At 42.2% G+C, this 23503-nt stretch overlaps 1 protein-coding gene across 2 annotated transcripts in view; it reads left to right on the top strand.

Moving 5' to 3' along the window:
* AK4 (adenylate kinase 4) overlaps nucleotides 1–21774 on the top strand; it is a 96229-nt gene extending 74455 nt beyond the window's left edge. For both annotated transcript variants that reach the window (XM_070367893.1, XM_070367892.1), the window contains exons 4-6: nucleotides 11346–11518; nucleotides 14311–14429; nucleotides 15713–21774. In XM_070367893.1, coding sequence (XP_070223994.1) covers nucleotides 11346–11518; nucleotides 14311–14429; nucleotides 15713–15827 — 407 coding nt within the window. In that variant the 3' untranslated portion in view covers nucleotides 15828–21774. The remainder of the gene's footprint in view (nucleotides 1–11345; nucleotides 11519–14310; nucleotides 14430–15712) is intronic.
* The last annotated feature ends 1729 nt before the right edge of the window (nucleotides 21775–23503 follow it).

The raw sequence follows: 23503 nt of genomic DNA, 5'->3' as shown, positions 1-23503 counted from the left end.
TTGGCTGCAAAGATTATAATCAATCTGATTTCGGTGTTGACTATCTGGTGATGTCCATGTGTAGAGCCTTCTCTTGTGTTGTTGGAAGAGGGTGTTTGCTATGACCAGTGCATTCTCTTGGCAAAAGTCTATTAGCCTTTGCCCTGCTTCATTCCGTATCCCAAGGCCAAATTTGCCTGTTACTCCAGGTGTTTCTTGACTTCCTACTTTTGCATTCCTGTTCCCTATAATGAAAAGGACATCTTTTTTGGGTGTTAGTTCTAAAAGGTCTTGTAGGTCTTCATAGAACTGTTCAACTTCAGCTTCTTCAGCGTTGCTGGTTGGGGCATAGGCTTGGATTACCGTGATATTGAATGGTTTGCCTTGGAAACGAACAGAGATCATTCTGTTGTTTTTGAGATTGTATCCAAGTACTGCATTTTGGACTCTTGTTGACCATGATGGCTACTCTGTTTCTTCTAAGGGATTCCTGTCCACAGTAGTAGATATAATAGTCATCTGAGTTAAATTCACCCATTCCAGTCCATTTTAGTTCTCTGATTCCTAAAATGTCGATGTTCACTCTTGCCATCTCCTGTTTGACCACTTCCAATTTGCCTTGATTCATGGACCTGCATTCGAGGTTCCTATGCAATATTGCTCTTTACAGCATCAGACCTTGCTTCTATCACCAGTCGCGTACACAACTGGGTATTGTTTTTGCTTTGGCTCCATCTCTTCATTCTTTCTGGAGTTATTTCTCTACCGGTCTCCAGTAGCATATTGGGCACCTACCAACCTGGGGAGTTCCTCTTTCAGTATCCTATCATTTTGCCTTTTCATATTGTTCATGGGGTTCTCAAAGCAAGAATACTGAAGTGGTTTGCCATTCCCTTCTCCAGTAGACCACATTCTGTCAGACTTTCCACCATGACCCGCCCGTCTTGGGTGACCCCACAGGCATGGCTTAGTTTCATTGGGTTAGACAAGGCTGTGGTCCGTGTGATCAGATTGGCTAGTTTTCTGTGATTATGGTTTCAGTGTGTCTGCCCTCTGATGCCTTCTTGCAACACGTACCATCTTACTTGGGTTTCTCTTACCTTGGGTGTGGGGTATCTCTTCACAACTGCTTCAGCAAAGCAGCCGCTGTTCCTTACCTTGGACGAGGAGTAGCTCCTCACCGCCCCCCCTCCTGACCTTGAACATGGAGTAGCTCCTCTCGGCCCTCCTGCGCTCACGCAGCCGCTGCTCCTTGGACGTGGGGTTGCTCCCTTCGGCAGCCCCCTTCGGCCGCCATGGCTGACCTTAGATGTGGGGTAGCTCGTCTCGGCTGCTGCCCCTGACCTCGGGCATGCGGTAGCTCCTCCCAGCTGCCGCTCCTGACATCGGACAGCGTGGGTAGCTCTTCGCCGCCGCTCCTGTGCCGACGCAGCCTGGCACTCTCAAGGTCGCCGCCCCAACCTTGGGCGAGGGGTAGCTCCTCTCGGTGGCGCTTCTGCGCGGTCCGTCGCAGCCGGCGCGGTTCTTTATTTTCTTTATTTTTTCATACTTAAGTAAATAGAATCTCTCAATATAGATTTTGTTTTTCTCTTATATATAGTGTGTCCTTTTGATCTCCAGTTCAGTTCTTTCCTTTCTGGAAAGCTCTCCTGTATTATGGGCATCCCTGGTGGCTTGGTGGTAAAGAATCTACCTGCCAAACAGGAAACATGAGTTTGCTCCCTGGATCAGGAAGATCCCCTGGAGAAGGAAATGGCAACCCACTCCAGTATTCTTGCCTGAGAAACCTCATGGACAGAGGAGCCTGGTGGGCTACAGTCCATGGGGTCACAAAGAGTTGAATATGACTTAACAACTAAACAACACAATTCCGGTATTATACCTTTTTGTTGGTCCATCTGTTCAGTTTTTCTGTTGTATTGGATGCTATATTCTTTGTCTTTATTGTGTTTTGTTTAATTTTTCTTGCTGCCATGTTTCCTTTTGCCTTCATACCTGTTTAGAGCAGAGGAGAACAAATCTGCTTATATTCCATAACTATCTTATAATTTCTCAACCTTTTGGTTCCGTGCATGCTATGCTCCAGGGACTTTGTATTCAATATGCCCTCGCCCTGCAATACCCTGCCCTCCACCCTCCCCATCCATGTGCATCGCTGCATTCACATCTCTACTCAGATATCCCCTCCTCGGAGAATTCTTCGTGTACCATCCCATCCTGTCTATCCACGTCTCTCTTCCTTCTTACCTTATAATCATGTGGTGTTAGATATATATCTGTATTTCAGTGCTTCATACTTCCTTAGCCCCCGCCCCGGGTGTACGGCTCAGAAAGCAGAGATTATATTTGTGTTGTTCGTGGTTGTATTGCCAGTGCCGCCCACTGTGTTTGCCCATAGAAAAGCTTAATAAGTATCTGTCCTATTACAGAAAGTCTGGCCTGCACCCTACAGATAAGCCTGTGTAGGGGATACTTGGGGCAAAAATGTGGGCTGTGGTGAAATAATTTACAAATTCCTTTTGTTTCAACTGAGACACAATGGGACCAATTTTTCCCTAATTTGGTTCTAGAGAATGAGGAAGCAGAATTCTTAAACAGAAGAGCCTTTGAGCAAAAGTTTTGCAGATGCAGCACCTTCCTCAGTGCGATGTACATCTTCCCTTACTGGGAAGAGGGCTTAGTGCTTTTAGAATAGCTTGTTTAAGCACAGGGATTTCAAGTTAGTCATTGTCAGCTACATCCTTAAACAGGACAGATCCTTCCACTGATGCCAGAAGATGTCCATGCCATCTGGGAATTTCCCCACGAATGCCTGCCTACTAGGAATTCTTTAATTTCAATAAGCCATTTCCAAGATCCAAACTTGTGATTCAAAACCAAATTTTCTGTATCCTGTATTTATCAGTAGATCACTCAGTAATGATTATAGCCTATCTAGGTTTTTAAATCATTTACTACTAACCTATAAGCTCTTTGAGAGCAGTACCCACTTCTTACAAATCTCTAAAACCCGAGGGTATATAACAGGAGTCCAAGTGTCCCTGGAAGATCTCAGTGAGCAGGAAGCATGCCCTCGAGCACTCCTGGCGCAGAGGGAACTGTGAGCTCATAGAGTGATAAGAGGTAGCATAAGCCCCCTTTGCCAACATCTGGAGCACAGCTGCTTCTTAATCTTTTCACCATCTGTTAATACAAATTGGCTGAAATAGAATATGGAGGTCTCAGATATGCATACAAATTAATATTGTGTAAACAGATAAGATACAAGAGAGAAAAGTCCTTCACAAAACAGATTTTGATGGTGCTTAGTTTTAAGTTAATACTAAAGGGGTGGTGTGAATGCCCCACTGGATTAGGGGAAACCATGGAAGAATAACTGACTGCTTTCAGCTTTAATCCTTCTGTGATTAATTGTAATGAAGAGTCTGTAACCTGGTTCTTATTTTCCCAACAACTGGGAAGAGATGGGTGGTTAGAAGCCTCCATGCTGGCCCCAGATCTTACTGGAGGTAGGAAGGGGCCCTGAGGTTGCTTGACCTTTTTGCAAGCTGCTGATCCCAGGCGGATGTTGGAAGTTGCCCTTCAGAAGTGCCCTTTTATTTCCATTAAGTGGCGGGCTTTCTTTTCTGCCTGGGAATGTGGTGGTGGACTCTGGCTCTGTGCCTTTCCTCTGGAGTGAATGCACTCCAAATTAGAAAAACAGAAATGTCCTAGTTCCTCTAGTCCTCCGCTGCCTCGGCTTGTTGCTGTGACCCCTCCTGCTCCAGCTGCCCTCCCCCAGGCTCTTGGCGTGGCTGAGAGGGGCTGGGGTCAAGGCGCAGTGGCCAGCACTGCTGGGAACATATTACCAGTCCGGAATTTAGTGACATCTCCCTGCACCTAGTACATCTTTTGGGGAGGTCTAAAAAACAATCTGTGAGGCACTGTAAGCAGTGATGTCACACGATTGCTTCTGGGAGACATTGAACTGCATAACATTTCTGCTTTCAGCATGGACGGGCTGTTTGAACAGGACAGTGCAGCTTTTCCAGGCCGGGTTTTGAGATGAGATAATCCCATTGGGTTTTGAGATGAGGAAATCCCATTGGGTTTCCTGGATGGTGCAGTGGTGAAGAATCCACCTGCCAGTGCAGCAGACGCAAGAGACAGGGGTTCAATCCCTGGGTTGGAAAGATCTCCTGGAAAAGGAAATGGCAATCTACTCTAGCATTCTTGCTGGAGAATCCCACGGACAGAGGAGCCTGGTGGGCTGCAGTCCATGGGTTCACAAAGAGTTGAACGTGACTGAGTGACTGAGGACGCACTCACGCAAGGATCCCACGAGGCCGGTTTTTCGTTCTCTTGATCAGAAACCAGGCAGCAGAACAGTCTCATGTATAGTTAGAGGGAGGAAAGCAAGCTTTCTGTGCTTGAATATGATGCTTATTTTATTTGATCTGTTGGACTTTCTGGTTTCCTCAACAATGGAATATATTCACTTGGAATAGCCTGATAAGGAGCTGGAATGCTGATAGTCATTTAAAAGCATGTCTTTGAGGATTACTTTTAGTAAAAAATAAAACCGTACCACAGCTGCTGTTCTTTCTAAGTGGAAAAATTATTAATGCTGCCACCTGTTGACAGAACTTGAGTGTGCATCAGTCCACTTGGTCAGTAATCCCTGCCTGCCTGGAATACCATATCCACGTGGGACTGTATCCTGGGCCTTTCAGGAATACACACAGCCCCAGCCCTCAGGGATCTTGTAATTTTAATAGGCACCATGAGCCAGCATATTTAAAGAATAATGAATATCCATAGCTAGAGTGGCAAGTTCTCCTTGGGCCTGCCTAGTCTAAATCACTTAATTATGTGTTTAAAGACTTTATGTATGCATTGAAATACTTTCACATTCAGAATAACCATTCCTATTTAGATTCAGCTTTTCTCTTACAAGACTTCCAAGGGATCATGGTTTAACATTCTCTACATTTGTTAATTATTTGTTTCCTTTCAAATCCTAATATCTTAGCAATTCAAAATACTGAGTTGAATCTCATATGAAGAGTAGCTTTCTAGAAGAGAGTTTGGATGAGTGGATATCAAATGATAACTAAATGTATTCTAAAGTAAGTGCCCACATTTACCCCACCTCCCAAGTCAACATGACCATCTCATGTTCTGATACAGGGACATCTTGCTTGACAGGTTTCAGATAGTCTTCATTCTACCCCTCTGACTTCATGTTCTTTTTTAAAAATGTGTATGGATGCATAATGATGTTCTTTTAAAAATGGCTTGAAACGTTCTGGTCGTGTTGCACCTCTTCTGACATTCTCTTCTGAGAATTACAAATGAATTACTTTAAGGATTTGCTCAGCCCACCTTGGAGACACTGATGTAAATCAATTCAAGGGATTCTGGAGCTACCATGCTGCCTTTTAGAATACTATTTCCTGTTTTATGGCCTGAAGCCTTTTATTTATTTATCCACTCCATTGATTTATGTGTTTGGCTGCATTGGGCCTTCTAAGTTGCAGCCTGTGGGATCTTTTGTTGCGACGAGCAGGCTTCTCTTTATTTGTCATGTGGGGGCTTCAGAGCGCGCTGGCTCAGTAGTTGCCCTGTGGCTTGTGGGATCTAGTTCCCCCATCCAGGATCAGACCTGCATAGCCCAGAAAAACAGGCTGAGAAGGCTCAAGTTTGAAAGTGACCTAAAGGGTGATATTGGAGAGAATTGTAACCAGGCATGTTGACTGTTTTCATTGTTGCCATTGGACTAAATCTCAGGAGCTTGAATGATGGAGCCATCGTTACACAAAATGCTCAGGACCATGTAATATTAAGGCTTCGTTTCAATGCTCCCAAAAGTATTAAGTGCATATATTAAAATTTTTCACTTATCACAGGGAAATTTAAAATTGATTCATAAAAAAATCATCTTTTTCAATAGATCAAAGGATATGGAAATTTGTAAAGTATAACATTTTACTTCTTAAATGCCATTTTTCCTATAATGAAATTTTGTGTGCTTCCTGTGGGGCTTTTTGATCAACTAATACTCAAGTCATTTTTGGGGTCTGTATATACTAGCTACAGATTTTCTATGCAGTAAGCATGGTTTATATGTAAATTGTAAATTTATAAAACAACAAAAACAACCATGCATTCACTGCACTGGGAGGCAGATCCTTAACCACTGGACCACCAGGGAAGTCCCTGTCCCGAAGCCTTAAAGTTAGGATCTGTAGATTGAAGGATATTCGTATTTTAATCATCTCGTAGACAGATGAACACTGCTCCCCTGCTCCATGGAGCCTTTGTTCTTGTGGCTAACTAGAGTGACAGACAGGACTTGAGACCTGGGCTGTCAGCTGTGGCCGAGTTGAGCTCCCTGGTGCCTGGGTGGGGACCAGAATGCGGAGTCTGTGTGCTGAGCTGTAACTACGGCCAAGTGCAAAGAGCAACCAGCAACCCCCCAAAGTGTTAGAAAATCTCAGAAGAGGAATTAAATATGGGTCTGAATGTGAGAGCCCAGTAGGTTGGCACTATCCAACATGTTTTTGAAATCTGTTCCTGGTGAATCCAGCTTATTTTGTACACGATTCCATTTCCCACCAATTCCTCTAGAGGCCCTCAAAAAACTCAGAAACAGTTCTAGGGGAGCTGAGCAGACTGCCTTCTACCCTCATTAGACAAGGAAAGTTTAACCAAGATGTGAGTTTTTATTTGTTGGGGGAACTGCTCTTCTTAGAGCTGCCTCTTCTTTCCTAGGGCTTTTTTCAGCTCTACCCAAAGGATAAAGAACAATATTTTCTTGTCAGGGTAGTAGCTAAGTGTTGCTGGAAAATGAGGCCCCAGGGACTGTGACTGAGAATTCAGGTCTGTAAGTGATCTCTAAAATTCTGTAAACACTCCTCAATTAAAGTGTTGCTTACATCTTCAATATAAGGGCGTGTGTGCGTGTGCTCAGTTATGTCTGACTCTTTGCAACCCCATGGATTAGTAGCCTGCCCAGGCTCCTCTGTCCATGGGATTTTCCAAGCAAGAATACTGGAGTGGGTTGCCATTCCTACTCCAGGGGATCTTCCCAACCCAGGGACTGAACCTGTGTTTCTTGTGTCTCCTGCATTAGCAGACAAATTCTGTACTGTCTGAGCCACCAGGGAAGTCCACACTCACATGCTATGAAACCCCAATTCAGAAAGTCGGTTTGTTTTTGAAAATCAAAAGAGAAGTTGCTTAATGCATTGATTTTAAAGTCATCAAGCCATTCCATAACAGAAAGAGGGCTACATATTTAGTTTACAGAGCTCAAGAGAGTCATATAATTTCATGAAATTATTTACAAATAAGGAAGACTAATTAAAGAAGTATGCCACTGTGTGCCAGGCAGTGCTACCTTCCAGGGCTAAGGCCAAGGTGTCCACCCTGTACTTGGTCTTAGGCAGATATGATTTGATCTTTTACTTCCTCAAATACCAGGTAGTAATAATCTGATCTAACAGAAATTGTGAGTTGAAAAAAATCTAGTTAGCAGTTTATTTAAAGGCAATGTATATTTTTTCTATTTTGAAAACACTTTATCTCAGTTCCTATTGCAGAAGCACCATGAACATACTTCCAATCATCATTTCCCAGCAGGTGGGTGCCTTTATGTGAAGGGGATGCTTAGCCAGAGAGTCAGTGTGGGAGGATGGAGAGGATATAGCTGGGTGGCTATTGGCACAGGAGCCTAGACTGCAAGGTTAGAAGTACCTATTTCTCTGCTGAAGCCAGCCTGAATACTGGATGACAAGAGGCCAGCAAATGAGGATGGGAAAACAGTCTCTTTTGATGCTATCTCTAGTACTGGAAAGGCTCTTGTGCCTGGTGGGAGCATGTGTTTACCTTGGGTTAGGCTCATGATAGCTGATGAACTGAGACGTGCTCTGCAAGATAGGTCTGTTCTCGCCTCTGCTTGAACTTGCACTTTCCTTGTCATAAGAACAAAGTTGAAATGTGCCCTGGGTTTGGTTCTCTCTGTTCCTGTGTCCCTTTGCAAAGAGATACCACTTAATCTCTTACGAGATTCTGTAATAAGCAACATCAAATTTAAGAAAAGAAAGTTGGGCCATTGGGTAATTTCCTTTACTGGAGAAATTAGAAAAGAAGCCCCAGGGAAAGCCTAGAATAAACTATCTGTTGTGAAACTCCAGTTTTGTTTTCCCAGTCCACTGCAGAACAGTTCTCTTGCCAAATACAATAGAAACAAATTACTAGAAAAATTGAAAGGAAAAAACCACCAAATTCAAGCCCAAATTTTAGATTCAGCAGCTTTAAAATTACTCTGTGGAAATCCTATAAAATTCCTAAATGTTTTTTTCTCATTTCTGTACTTACTGTGATGAAGGCTTACACTGGACTGCAGACCAGATATTGAGTTTAGTAAGATATAGGTAATGGATAATTTCTCATGGAACTTGCAAAATACTGTAAGCAAGTTCATCAGGGCATAAACTTTGCAAATAATTCAAGGCCCTATACTAAGTTGCTCATCAGTGTTAATTTTTTAGGAGCAAAAGCGTAAAGAATGATCAAGACAGAAAAGTCCCATTTCTCAGAGAGTGAGTGAGAAAGGGATAGAAAATAAACATGAATACTCGGAAATTATTCATAGTAATAAGTAATAGAAAAATTGAATAGAATAGAATAAGATAACGAGAGGGAAGTGGGACTATTTTAAATATACTAGTGTAAGAAGTCTCCCCGAGGAAGTTTTATTTATGCAAATATCTCAAATGATAAACAGTCATGTTCAGGGAATTGTAGGAAGAACATTCTAGGCCGAGGACAGCCAGTGCAAAGGCCCTGAGGCAGAGGTATCTTTGATACAAAGGTAGTGAGGCCTGAGGAGAGCAATACTGAATGCAAGTTGATGTGGCCAAGGTCAACTGTAGGGAAGTGTAGATAAGGAAAATGGTGTCATGGGCAGCCCAGAGATGAAGCTGTGCAAAGAGGTGAGTTGGATTATAGCTACGGAACATGCAGGAACAAGGAATCAGGAATCTCATCCGTGACTTAGCTCAGACTCCTGGTAATAGAATATGCAAAAGATGATGGATGAGGAGCCTGGGAGGAATGGGCTTTGGAGAAAAGGGCCTGGCCTTATAGACGGGCAATAAGGAAGGCTTTGAAGGGAGCATTGGAGAGAGTTTTCTGCAGAGGTTGTTACCTGGAGCAGGGGCATAGAGACAACTTTGGGTGGGTTTTGTCATATTCAACTGAACAAACACTCTGATATCACCTTGGCATTCATACAACTTGGGGATTGTAACACAGGATGTGGCATGCTCATGTCTGAATAACTGACTTCCTATAATAGGAAAAGGAGTTCTTTGATGGTTAAGTGTTTTAGGGCCAGGAAGACCCATGTTTTCAAAATTCTCCTGTTACTTCTAATGATAAAAGGGTAGAGATGGGATGGTGTCCTTTTTGAAGGGATTTAAAAATTTCTCTTCTGAATATTGCATCTTCTATTATACTTTCTTTCCTGTTCTTCATCCATCTGGCTCTTTTACCTAACTAAGACTTAAAGGACATTTTTTTTTTAAGTGATATTGGATACAGTCAGGTTTTTAACAACAGATCAAACTGACAAACTGTTTAGAAACAAGATACTACTGTGTATTTCTATCCCAGCCAAACCTGGAGTGAAATTTAAAGCAGGTCAATGCCTAGAGGGGGAATTGTTCAGTGGCTAAGTCATGTCCAGCCTTTTGCAACCCCATGGACTGCAGCATACCGGGCTTCTCTATCCTTCACTATCTCCTGGAGTTTGCTTAAATTCGTGTCCATTAAATCAATGATGTTATCAAACCATCTCATACTCTGCCATCCTGTTCTCCTTTTGCCTTCAGTCTGAACCAGCATCAGGGTCTTTTCCAATAAGTCAGCTCTTCATTTCAGGTGGCCAAAGTGTTAAAGATTCAGCATCAGTCCTTCCAATGAATATTCAGGGTTGATTTCCTTTAGGATTGACTGGTTTGTTCTCCTTGCAGTCCAAGGGACTCTGAAGAGTCTTCTCTAGCATCACAATTCAAGAGCGTCTATTCTTTGGCACTCAGCGTTCTTTGAGAGCGGTCCAACTCTCATATCCGTACATTACTACTGGAAAAACCATAGCTTTGACTAGATGGAGCTTTGTTGGCAAAGTGATGTCTCTGTTTTTTTAATACACTGTCTAGGTTTGTCATAGCTTTTATTTCAAGGAAAAAGTGTCTTTTAATTTCATGGCTGCACTCACCATTTGCAGTGATTTTGGAGCCCAAGAAAATAAAATCTGTCATTGAGGGTGAAAGAGGAGAGTAAAAAAGCTGACTTAAAACTCAACATTAAAAACACTAAGATCATGGCATCTGGTCCCATCACTTCATGACAAATAGAAGGGGAAAAGTGGATGGGGAAAACATATATATAATTTGGGATCAGCTAACTGCAAAAAAGAAAGTAATACCTGTGAGTCCAAATTTCAGTTGCAGTTTATTTCCCCACGTTTAGCAAAGTAGGGTGAATTTATACGTTTTGCAGTATCCATATGGTTTCAAAAGCATCAGTTCTTTCTGAGACTGGAATTCTGCCCATCTTACTGTTAAGGTGCAGGCTCAAATGAAGGTCTAAGTGAAAGGTTGTACTTTAATTGATTTGGATTTTAAAAATGTGTATGTGTGTGTGTGTGTGTATGTGTATTTAGTGGTAACCTAAGAATAATATACTCATAAGCTATTATAAGGGCTTCCCAGGTGGTGCTAGCGGTAAAGGGCCTGACAGCCAATGCAGAGGATGTAAGGGACATGGGTTCAATCCCTGGGTCAGGAAGATCCCCTGGAGGAGGGCATGGCAACCCACTCCAGAATTCTTGCCTAGAGAATCCCGTGGACAGAGGGGCCTGGCGGACTGTGGTCCATAGGTTGCCAAGAGTTGGACACAACTGAAGTTAGTACATACACACACACAAGCTGTTACAACTAGAAGGACACAAATATAAATTTGTCCTTTGGTTCTTTAACAGAACAGGAAATGGAGGTGTTACAACTTGCCCAAGGTCACACAGGTAGTTAAGAGCAGAGCTTACACCAGAGCTGGGACTAGTCTAGGTTTTAGTACTTTTTGCTTTTATCATGTGACTCCTTAATGTTTTATATTCCAAATGCTGAAGCTAGGTTATAAAGTAGCATATTTTCTGCTCATATTCAATTTATTGAAGTCAATATAAATTCCTGACTTTTAAAGTTCCTTTCTGGGTAGTATTTGTGCAGATTTGATTATTCTGTCTCTGAAAATAATTCCAACAGCTAATTAGAATTGGGAAGTGTCTTGCATATGATGTATTTTGTTTTGGCATTTAGGTTTTCCTCGAACATTAGTTCAGGCTGAAGCCTTGGACAGACTATGTGACCTGGATCTAGTGATCACTTTGAACATTCCATTCGAAACGCTCAAAGATCGCCTCAGCCGACGTTGGATTCACCCTCCCAGTGGAAGGGTATATAACCTGGACTTCAACCCACCTCATGTACATGTAAGAGTATACAAAGTACTTTCACACGTTGACAAGGAGGTAAAACATTTCAGTTGAAAAGTGGGGGGACAATATGAATAGGCTATTCCAAAAAGAGCAAATATACATAGCCAACAAATATTTTAAAATTATCATTCACTTGTAATGAAGGAATGTAAATTAACACTTTTATTGCTGGTTAGGATCTGGGAACACGGTACTGTTATCTGTATTAGGTATATGAAATGTTAATCATCTTTTAGAGAAGCAACTTAACAACGTACATTAAAAATTTTAAATACATATTTCATTCACCCCACTTCTGGGAGTGCAGTCTATGAAAATGTAAGCACTAGCAGGTAAGGTCATGTACACAGGGAGACTTATTTTGGTGCTGTTTGTAATGGGGAAAATAAAACTTGAAAACATCACAAACGTTCATCTCTAGGGGTGGCTTAATCAATTTGGCAATAATCACATTTTGGAATATGACGTAGTCAGTAGAAAGAAAGTTGAGTTAGTACTATATTCATTGGGAAGATTTCCCAGAGAAGGAAATGGCAACCCACTCCAGTATTCTTGCCTGGAGAGTTCCATGGACAAAGGAGCCTGGTGGGCTACAGTCCATAGGGTTGCAAAGTGCTGGATGCAACTGAGGGACTAGTGCTTTACTTACTATATTCTTTGGCCTCGAGTAATATTTTCCCCTGAGTGTTGTTAAGTGACAAATGCGAACAGCAGAATGATTCCGTTTTTGTAAAACCATGACCACCCTTATTTATGCATATCTGTTTACATGGTGATAAGTGCTCTCTAGCTTCATAAAAGTAGGGATAAAGATACAAAGGATCTATCCTGGGCTGCCAGTGTTTGGGGCTGGGGCAGAGTAAGGCACAGGGTTAGAGTGAGTGGGGTCATATGAGAAGTGAGCATGAGGATGTACAGGGATGAGAGAGAGCCAAAGGCAAAGAAGATTGCCCTTTAAAAGAACTTCACAATATAATAACTATGTGTCTGCATAAAGTTAAGTACATGTAAAGGTATATGGTTAAAGAAACTTTTGGTAAACTCATTTAAAGAGTTTCTGTTCTTCCTGGTAAAGGCATGAATTAGTTCAGTCTGATCATTCTTATTTGCTAATATATAGTATTACTTGTCCCTATCTAAGTGTGAAAGGTGTGGCTATTGTGTCTTACTGGTTTAATGTTTATGGACTGGGATAGACTTGAATATAGTCAATAACGACTATAGAAAACTACTTCACGGGGTTATGGATGGATACCATCTAGTTCCTTAAGTCATCACTAGGTTCTTATAAGCCCTTTTCATTGAGGTTAAGCAGTAGTCTCCTTTTGAAGTCTTCTTTTAAAAATGTGCGTTATTCTGGAATTCCTGTGTAGAGCCCTTCCATTATTCCATCCCAAAACAAGTATGGGGGAAATGGACAAGGAGGAAAAGAGGGTTCTGAGTTGGCACCGGAATCTAACACAAATACATCATATTTTGGCCCTCCTTAGACTTGCTGATGTGGAGATTCTTGTAGAATTTGAGTTGCTTTCCAAAGCCTGGGTACCCCTAAAGGAGCACTGCAGTTGCAATGCTATTTCCAAAGACAGCAATGGAAGTGCCAGTTTGGGCCAAGTCAACCAGCTGCTGTGACCAAGCTTCCCTGGGAGACATGCTGTTGTCCTAGCATCCTTCTGCTCTTTCTGGAAGCAGTGTTGTATTTCTGGGTGCTCTGAAGTCCTGGAAATGATTCCTGAGCTTTGCAGCAATAAGTAAAATAAAGGAGAGGAATGAGTGATGGATCTCTTTCTCCCACCCCTCATCTCTCCTGTTCCATCAGGGTAACAGCCCTGTATTATACACATGATACTTATGTGGCTCACCAGTAAATTCTAAGTGTAAGTTATATACTTAAGGCTTTGTGCTGTATTGGAATTTTAGTGCATTTCAAACTTAGAGCCAATTCTGGATTATCCAGTTGAATGCCTGAGCCTTCTGCTCTATGCCTGAGTTCTGCCCTATTCTGCCTTTTGACAGATTGATTTCCTGTGACTATCTGCCTTGGTAGTCCAATAGCCATGGACATGGGAGGTGAAATTCTGAGGTGTCCAATTTGCTTTTGTATGCAGATATAGCTCCCAGGGAAGTCAAAGTACACCAAAAAATCAGATTTTCTAAAATTACAGTTTTTCAGTTGCCAGAATGTTTGTTCGTGGTTATCATGGGTATATGATTCATGCCTATTTTGTTCTAACTTTAGATGTCATTATTTGATTTGCTAAAATAACCTGAGTAAGTTTAATCTTAGAAGAACTACGTGATAGAATTTGAAAGTAGCAAAAACAGGCCTGACATACCTTCTCTTTGATGAGTGTTTTTCCTAAGGAAGCCATTTGGTTCTTTGAGACATTCATTTTCCATTTTAAGAACTCAAGCTTTAGAAAGAAGCTAGTTTTAGGAATATTTAGAGGACCAGAGTGACATTGTCTAGTGGCTGTTTTGTTGTTAGGTGAAGTGGGATGGAATTTTGAACTATGAATTAAAGGTGTCATTTATCAAGCAGTGGAATATGTTTGGAAATATCAGAAGTCTTAAAGATTTCATGTTTCATCTCTTATGAAAAAAGCTTAACATACTTACTAATGCTGTTTGCTTTTCAACCACCTTCATTGTTTTTATTGTCCCCTGGGGCTAACTCATCAGGTGGTGGGAATCAAAGGTGAATGTACAGTTTTGCCCAGGAAAGTTTTTACATATGGAATGGCTTCAGTGTTGGCCACACTAGCTGCTTTCTCTGGTATCTGTAGGGCGTGGATGACGTCACTGGTGAGCCACTGGTCCAGCAGGAGGATGACAAACCTGAAGCAGTTGCTGCCAGACTAAGGCAGTACAAGGATGTGGCAAAACCCGTCATCGAGTTGTACAAGTGAGTGTGCTTCCGTGTTTCCATGCCACTTGGCCAGCTGAAACGGTGTGGCTCCTCACGGGAAGGACAGTGGGTTGCAGTGGGGTGGTGTTTCTTTAAGCTTGACAAACCTGAAAGGCCAAATACCTCTCAGATGAAGTCAGATGAAATGCTGGTGTGTACATGGGCAAGAATGCCTGGTGTTTTTATGCTTAAACTCTTATAAGGACCACAGCCTGATCATCTCTGTGCGATTATCAATTTGCATCTAGACATTTTCATTGTCTTAAGGGACTGAAATAATGGTTTACATTTTGATACTCCCACATGTAAATATATGACTTGGATAGAAGATTAGAAGGGACTTTTTGGCTTAGATATGTCTGGAGGGAGTTTAATAAAAACTAAAGCTATAAACTACAGGTTGCAAATTCAGGTAACTACAGGGGCCAGGCAGGTGATGGAAATGAGTGTCAAACCTGGTGGGAGGCATGTCAAGCTGGGCAGTTGAGTGACAGTTGAATTAGACAGCTCCTCTGTTGCTCGAGCCAATTATCACCATGGAAGCACTCAGGCTAAGTGTGGCCAGTGAGCCTGTTTTTCAAAAGAAGCAGAAGTCAGGCTTTCTCTGCAGAAGAAAATCCCATATTTTATAATATATTGGCCAAAAAATTAAAAAAAAAAATTCTTGGCTATGTTGCAGTTTGTGGCATCTCATTTCCCATCCAAGGATTGAACCTGGACCCCTGGCAGTAATAGCAGCGAGTCCTAACCTCTGGGCCACCAGGCAATTCCCTAAAAAATTTTTAATAACTTGGACGCCAAACAAAGCCCATGTATGGACTGCATTCAGGACAGCAGTGTGCAGCCTCTGCTCTAATCATTGTCTGATCTTGTAGCCCCCAAATAATTTAGCCAGCCTTCAGGTATGAAGTTCTTGACCATTTATTAGGATACATCTTGTGTTTCATGATCTATAACAAAGGTTTTAGAGTAGCAAGGTTTGTCACTGATTTGCTTTTCACTGTGTGTATTGAGGCAGATTTGGGGTTGTCCCTATAATGTTATCATGTTTTTAAAGGAGAAGAAAAGGTGGCATGACATCAAGCTTGCCAGAATTGCAGAGGACAGGGCTTTATTTAGTTGTACCGAACTGGGGGAGTTGATACATTGGTTTTGGGACTCAGTGATGTGTGACATAGACCAGGAGATTGCGTTTAGATTGTACCCAGGATCTTCATCTGCGCTGATATCATGTCAAAAGGAAACCTAAAATGCCCTGTATGTCGGACTTTGTTTTTCAGGAGCCGAGGAGTGCTCCACCAGTTTTCAGGAACCGAGACTAACAAAATCTGGCCCTATGTTTACACGCTTTTCTCGAACAAGATCACACCTGTTCAGTCCAAAGAAGCCTACTGAGCCTGCGCAGTGGAAGAACCAGGAAGATATGGTCATTTGTTCAACTGTATGTGTAGTGTTGGTGCCATGCCCCAGTTAGCAGCTAGCTGAGATAGCTTGCAGTGTCTTTTCTAGTTTAAATGGTGAACAGACATGAAAACTAATGAATAGAATGAGTTAATGACGAGGCTCTTCTCTGCCTTTCTAAAAGAGGGGCCACCTACACGTGTTTAAGATGTCCCTGCACATGTCTCAAGTTCTTTATAAGAAAGGAAGCAACACAGGCTGGATTCCAAGCGGTGTATCACCCAAGCTCTAGTTGATTTTCCACAGCCAGGTTGTTGCCATAATAGCTTTTTCACACATGACGGTGGTGCTCCCTGGCTCTCCCCAGCCCCTAAAGGCTGTTGAAACATAGCACCAGGAGGCCTGAGAATGCCAGGGGCTCTAGCTGCCTTTGTCCCTGCTTCTCTGGCATGTGCCCTCCTGGTGACAGTGGGATTGAAACAGTAGCTCTCAGTGATTGCTTCTCTGGCCTTGAGTGACTGTCCACAGTTCACTTTTTCCTGTTAGGAATGACGCCTTCTCTGTATCCGTGCTCCATTGAATCTCTTTTTCATACATCCTAGAATGAAAGGACTTGGCTTCTACTACTTTTATTAGACATCTGTTTTCTCCCTCCCTAGACTATTCAGTAATGTTGTTCCTGCTTTTATCCCTCTCAAATTCCTGTCTGAGAGCTGAGAGCTGGGGGACGATGTTCAGTCTCTCTATGCACCAGGAGCTGAACCGCGTGGAGGGTCTACTTAAACTGTTCGTCTGACTCTCATGAGTTGACACCGCTCCTTTCTTTTATTGTGGCAAAATAAAACCCTAAGAGTCTTTGGGGAACTCTCAAAAACTGGGAAATATTCACCTCCATAAATGTTAAAAGATTGTATCTTATGTATAGAAGTAAATAAGACCATATGGAATTACTGGACTGAAAGAATAGTTTAGCTTATAATGAAGACAAAAAAATATATATTTTGAAAATGCTGCTAAATATTGATGCTGACAGTGTTTTTCTCGTGTGAGTGACCCAAGCATATTATAAATAGTTGGTAAAGGGAATGGAGCCTGTGGGGTCAAGGAAAATGTTGCACTACCTGTGCCTAGACTCATGATGACAGCTTTATGATTATGGGATTTGATAAAATTGTAATTTTTTATTCTATTCCAAAGATGCTTTCTATAGGATGGCCATTAAGTCTAGAAATATAGATCACACTATTTTGTCATTCATTAGAATGTAGCATCAATAAACCATTTATTAAGGATTTGCCTCGTTTCCAGACTTGGTGGCCACTAATGCTCGCCCTCCTCTGGGAAAGACAATGAAATTTATTCCTGTTGCCTTAAAAATAGATATCCTCTTCATGCATCGTGATTGTACCAGCGAGGGTCCTTTAGTATTTCAGGAGTGATTCTGTCTAACTCTTGATACTGCTGAGAAAACAAAAGCCTTTCAGCATAGGTGATGTTGGAACACATTATTTATTTTCTGAAGATGTCACAGTGAATTTCCAGTCATTCACTGACCCGTGGATTCTGAATGGTAGCCATGCATCTTCTCTACAAATACTGCCCCCACTCTGGCCAGTCCCTCTCGCTTTGTCCCTTCATGTGAATGTTCTTTGGCTACCTTAGTGGAAACACAGACCAGTTTCCTCCTCATCCTCTGAATCCAAGTGAAGGAAGATTATTTACTTTCTAGGTTTATGCAGTTAAAATGCCCAGTTCAGATTTGTGAAACATCGGTGCATGATAGTGACTTTTGAAAAGAGTTGTGTTTGAATGCCAGTTGATGGGGATAGGGTAAAAACCAGACATGCAGATACAGCTCAGGTTTCCAGGGGAACCAGGCATAGAGAAAAACAAGTCTTATTTGAGAAAAATTGCACAATTTAGAGTAGTTTTGCCATGGAGACAATTTCCATAAAGTAGGAAAAGTAGAAAGTTAAGGTTATTATAGGGATCATTCAGGAGAGGAAAGTGTGTGCTTTTTTGGAAGCAGAAAAATCTTCAAAACTTTCCTCCCTTCTGTTGATGTTTAGCAGATGCTCCAATGTAATCATGGCCTTTGGAGTTTTGGGAAGAAGTATGGGAAATGGCCTAGGTGATCCCTGACTCGATACTCTGCTCCTTCATCCTCCCCTCCCTTCTCCCTTCCAGCAAAATAGACACTTAAAGCCAGTGTCAGTGTTGCTCAATGCCTCTCAATAGTGTGTGCTATTTCTGAGGTTGCCCGCAGTAGAGGGCAGTCACCTTTGCTGGGTGAGACCATAATGAAAGCCAAACACTGTTCCCACGGGCTTTTGAAAGATGATGCTTGTTTGATGATGTTCGATAGCCTAAAAAAAATGTTTCTGGTTTTCTTCAACAAAGTCTAGCTTTTCCTTCAATGATTTTACACTAAAATAAATAAAATTTTCTTGAAAATATTTTGACCAAGATAAAATTAAAGGGACCTATTTAGTTTTCCTTCTACTGCCACACGTGAGGTTCCATCAAAGCTAGGCACAAAGAGTAGTTTGGGTGGTTTCTAAAATTCTTACATATCCCCTCCTTCTCTGATTCTAGCCAGCTCTGCGTTCATTTTGCTTTCTCTTATCCCCACCAGCTTCCTGCTTATTGAGAACTTGAAAACACTGCTGTGTTTCATATACTCTAACACTAAAGCAAGCATATAATAGGTACCATATATTGAAGGCCTGCTGAGTGTCATATGTGTACAGTTTTAGGACATTTGCAAACATCTCATTTAATCTTGCCAGCATCCTTTGAGACAGGCATGATCCCATGCTTATAAACAAAGTGAGGGTCGGCAGAGTAAAGCATCGTGCCCTGGCTTCTCCCAACGCGCAGTGTAGACACACTTGAACGCAGGCTTCCTGGCTCTGCTCCTAGATGTTGACTACCTGCATCCTGTCCCAAGAAACACAGGGCTCTGAGCTTGCTTGTATTTCCAAGTGGCCTCACATCCAGAATGGCAGGGTTCACTCTGGTGACATCCACCTCTGTGTGAGAGTGTTCCTTTTCCTTTTTCCCTTTTGCTTAAGCAAAGGAAGCTGCTAGAGGAGAGTCTGAGCCCTTGATCATCCATAACTGCTCACTTATAAGTAAATTGAGGACTTCCCTGGTAAAGAATCTACCTGCTTTGTGGGAGACCTGGGTTCGATCTCTGGGTTGGGAAGATTCCCTGGAGAAGGGAACGGCTACCCACTCCAGTATTCTGGCCTGGAGAATTCCATGGACTATATAGTCCACGGGGTGCAAAGAGTGGGACATGACTGAGCGACTTTTACTTTTGTACATAAGTAAAATGAAAGGCTGTCAAAGTAGGCCTGGCTTGGGTCCAGGCTACTCTGTGGCAGCAGCAAGCTCATGGTCCTCCTTTGTTCTCTCAGTGTCCGTGGTTTTGTGTCCCTGAAGGGACCCTGATGCTTGCGCCACCCCAGCCACTGTGCTCACACACTCCCCTAGACTCCTGGGAGCCCTCCAGACACTATTCAATACTTTGTTTCCCTGACATCAGAACAGATGACTGCCTTGCCTCCACCCCCAAACAAGGCCCCCATAGTAACTGATCTTTCCTACAGTGCTAGCTGGTGAGCAGGTGGTGATTGAGCTCCTAATCCAGGGTCATCCTAGACTGCAATGTCATCCTCCCTGTGTGACGTTGCATCATTAACATCGTCCTGAAGGCCAAGCCCACGTCTTTGCCTGCCCTCTGATGTGGTGGCGCTGCTTATCACTCACAATTCTGGCAGGAATGGCTTCCCACCTCACCTGCCTTCTCCAGGGTGACTCTCAATACCTTCCGATAGCTCAGCTCACATGAGCTCCAGCTTCATCCACGGTGTGCCCCTCTCTTTGGTAGGGAAGGGGAAAAGGTAAGACTAGGCACAGGCAATGGAGGATTCTTGGGAAGCAGGTGATGCTGTGGCCTCTCCTGCCATTTCTAGGTTGAGTTTTTTTCTTTTCTGGCCACACCATGAAGCATGCAGAACTTACCCAACCAGGAATCGAACCTGTGCCCTCTGAAGTGGAAGTGCGGAGTCTTAACCACTGGACTGCCAGGGAAGCCCTATAGGTTGTTGACAGGATAAATTTTGATAGAAAGATGCCTATGTAAACCCATAAATAGAGTCTTTATACTTTTTAAATCACTGGAAACTGAGTTCAGTATCTGATTTCGGTTATTTGTTTAAAGAAGTTTTAACTACCCGCTTGTGGTGTGTGTTGGGAGCAGGAAGGGAGGGAGAAGTCTTTGCTTAAATCATAAAGACAGCAAATTTCCAAGTATGTTCGGGTATCAAAAGGGCTTGGTAGTCACTGTTTATTGGTGCTATGTGCACTCCATCCATTATCTAGTTAAATCCTCAACAATTAGCCTAAGTAATAGTATTATCTCAATTATCTTGCCTCCTTGTGTTTTAAAACTGAAATGCTCGTTTACTTAACCTTTTCCTATATGGGGATTAATCAGGAAATTCAAAAAGGCTTTTTAAATATGTTTCTCTAGTTTGAGCTCCCTATTCTCATGGATAGGTAAAACAATGTATTTGCTCCCACCTGGAATCTTTGCTTTTGGCTCTAGTGCCAAGACAGGAAGTGGGCATCAGCGGGTCCTGGCGGTAGCCGCACACTGCATATGCAGAGGACGGTGTTTCGTCTGTCCTCTGCTGGGTCACGGGATGTCTGGAGGCATTCATATCTACCTGATGGATTTCATGTGTTGCTTTTCACTTAATAGACAATATCTTTTCTTGCTGCAGTAATTTTGCCAGAAAGGCAATTCATAAGATAGAGTCATGTCTATAGTATGAATTGCGTTCTATTCCCCTCCATCTTCAGCAACTTCCTTGTCTGTTCGGTGTTTCAGAAGAGGAACCCAGTAACAGACGCCTTTTAATGTGGGAATGTGGTCTGGTCATAAGGTCCCTTTCCTTATATAACTGACCCAGTCTGGTTTGCAGATGCAACGTGTGCAAGACCCAGATGACGGGGAACTGTGAAGCCATATTTCAACTGTGAGGAAAATTTGCTTCCTGCGTCTGTTGAGACATAATTACAGTTGCTGATAAATGCCATACCTTATCTTTCTTTTAACAAATTGCACAGTTCTTGCCAAAATAAATGTCATTATCTGTATGCTTCAGGAAATTCCCTAAATTGGTGTGTGTGAGTGAGTGTGAGAGAAAGAAAGGTAGTGTGTGTTTTGGGAAGGGTAGTGTTGGATATATTCATTCCTTCTTTGGTGATAATTAGGCTATTCTAGAAAGCACAGTGTCATTCTTGAAATAAAAGATTTCCTGTTTAAACACATGTCAAAAGAGCATTGCACCTTGAAGATTCTCACTGGGGTTGATGTGTCTAATTTCATTTCATAAAACCTTTCTCTTGAGACAGAAATGTGCTAAATAAGGACAAAGTTTTTTGTTTCATTTAGAGAAGAATAAAGGGAAGAAAAATGAAAACTCAATCTTTATGTCAGCTCCAAGGTGTCAGGGCATAGAGGGCTTTCCTAGTTTTATGAGAATTTGTACTACTGATTTTTATAGATTCTTGTTTTTGAGATGAGTAGATCTTGGGAAATTGTTGCATTACAATGGCATTTCACTGTGATTCCTCTCAAGCTCAAATCAGTTCTCTAACCTAATGACAACTTGCCTCTGGTTTACTCTCCTGTGAAATGTCAGCTCCATTTTCCCAGAAGTTGTGTGTTTACGATGAGTCAGTGCTTTTCCTCAGTGTGAAAGTTATCAGCCCTCTTGATTTTGGTGTATGTGCTTAATTCAAAGTATCTAAACCTGTAGTCTAATCTGTACATGCTCTGTTAATTGTGTTATTGATGATTTTATCTGGCTTGAAGATCGATTCAAACTTTTTAATTTGATAGAAATAAAGTTTTTTCTGCTTATAACTAGTGAATTCATTTAACATTTCTATATAGCCTTTTATACTTGGCAGTACACACCTTCACAAATGCTCTCATTTATGCCACTCTGCAACCTTCCCATTATCAACAGTGTTTTCTCCACTTTGAAGATGGGGAAAACAGAGAATATAGTGTTCCCTGGATAATGTGATAGTTGGTGGCAGAGCAAGACCCCAAATCCAAGATTTATGACCCCCCCAGTCTCATTTTCTGCTACACTATGTTGCCTCACTTTGTTTACCTTCAAACTCCTTTATTTTCCAGTACTTTACTTTTTACCTATTTCCATGGACATTCTTTATTTTTGAAGTAACTGGATGATGTAAGTAGATCCTATCCTACAGGTAAGGAGACTGGATCAGAGTGCCTGACTCTAAGGTCATCCCGTCCAGGCTTACTCAACAGTAAGCAGTAGTCCAGCAGACCTCCCTGGTGGGAGCTTGAGGTGTAGAGGAAACAGAGCCTCTGAAGGAGAGTCTTCCTGTGACAGGGACAGGGGCACATGCCCTGGCTTCTCCCAACCTCGCCCACTCCTATCTCCTGCAGGGACTTTCCGTTAGCTGAAGTCAGACGCCAGCTGACACAGCAATTTGTTCTCCAGGCTTCCGTGTCCCTGAAAGGTGAACTGGACCTAATGGCAATGTGTGACATTGTTTTAAAGTTCAAACCATTCACTTTTTAGGAGGATTTTATATCTTGGTCTCATTGGCTTAACATTTGGGTATATAATATGCTTTAACCACTAGAGGTAAGCAGAAATGAAGGTGTTGCTTCTGAGTAGAAGCCTTAGGACCAGAGGATGGGTACCTATCTCTCCATCTGCATTGAAACTTGGCAGCTTTATGGGGCTTTTCTTTTACCTGAATCCTAAAGTGAAGAAGCAGAGACATTACTTTGCCAACAAATGTCCATCTAGTCAAGGCTATGGTTTTTCCAGTAGTCATGTATGGATGTGAGAGTTGGACTATAAAGAAAGCTGAGCACTAAAGAATTGATGCTTTTGAACTCTAGGGTTGGAGAAGACTTTTGAGAGTCCCTTGGACTGCAAGGGGATCCAACCAGTCCACCCTAAAGGAGATCAGTCCTGAGTATTCATTGGAAGGACTGATGTTGAAGCTGAAACTCCAATACTTTGGCCACCTGACGTGAAGAGCTGACTGATTGGAAAAGACCTTGATTCTGGGAAAGATTGAAGGTGGGAGGAGAAGGGGATGACAGAGGATGAAATGGTTGGATGGTATCACCGACTCAATTGATGTGATTTTGGGTAAACTGGGAGTTGGCAATGGACATGGAGGCCTCGCATACTGCAGTTATGGGGTTGCAAAGAGTCGGACATGACTGAGCAACTGAACTGAACTGAAAGTGAAGATGTGGAGCAGGGATGTGGCCAGTCCATGATGGATGGGTAGTATGCATGAAAAACAAACCTTTGGTTTTATAAGCCACTAAGATTTGGGTGGAGCTGGTATCACAGCTTGATTTAACCCAAGCTGACTGATAGAAATGGGTCCAAGATGAGTATGTCATTCAGTTCCAACTTTCACTTATCTAATACTATTAGGCTCTGGGGCTGCAAAGATGAGTAAGACCCAGTTTTTGTCCTTGACTTCCTTACAATTTCCTGGAGGGGATGGACATATGATTAAATAACTCTTTATGTAACTGTTGGAGTTAAATCACTGGATTATACTTGAAAGAACACAGAGGGAGT

This window comes from Bos mutus, chromosome 3 (genome assembly GCF_027580195.1).
Source record: "Bos mutus isolate GX-2022 chromosome 3, NWIPB_WYAK_1.1, whole genome shotgun sequence".
Taxonomy (NCBI): domain Eukaryota; kingdom Metazoa; phylum Chordata; class Mammalia; order Artiodactyla; family Bovidae; genus Bos; species Bos mutus.
This window is presented reverse-complemented; position numbering and strand designations above follow the sequence as displayed.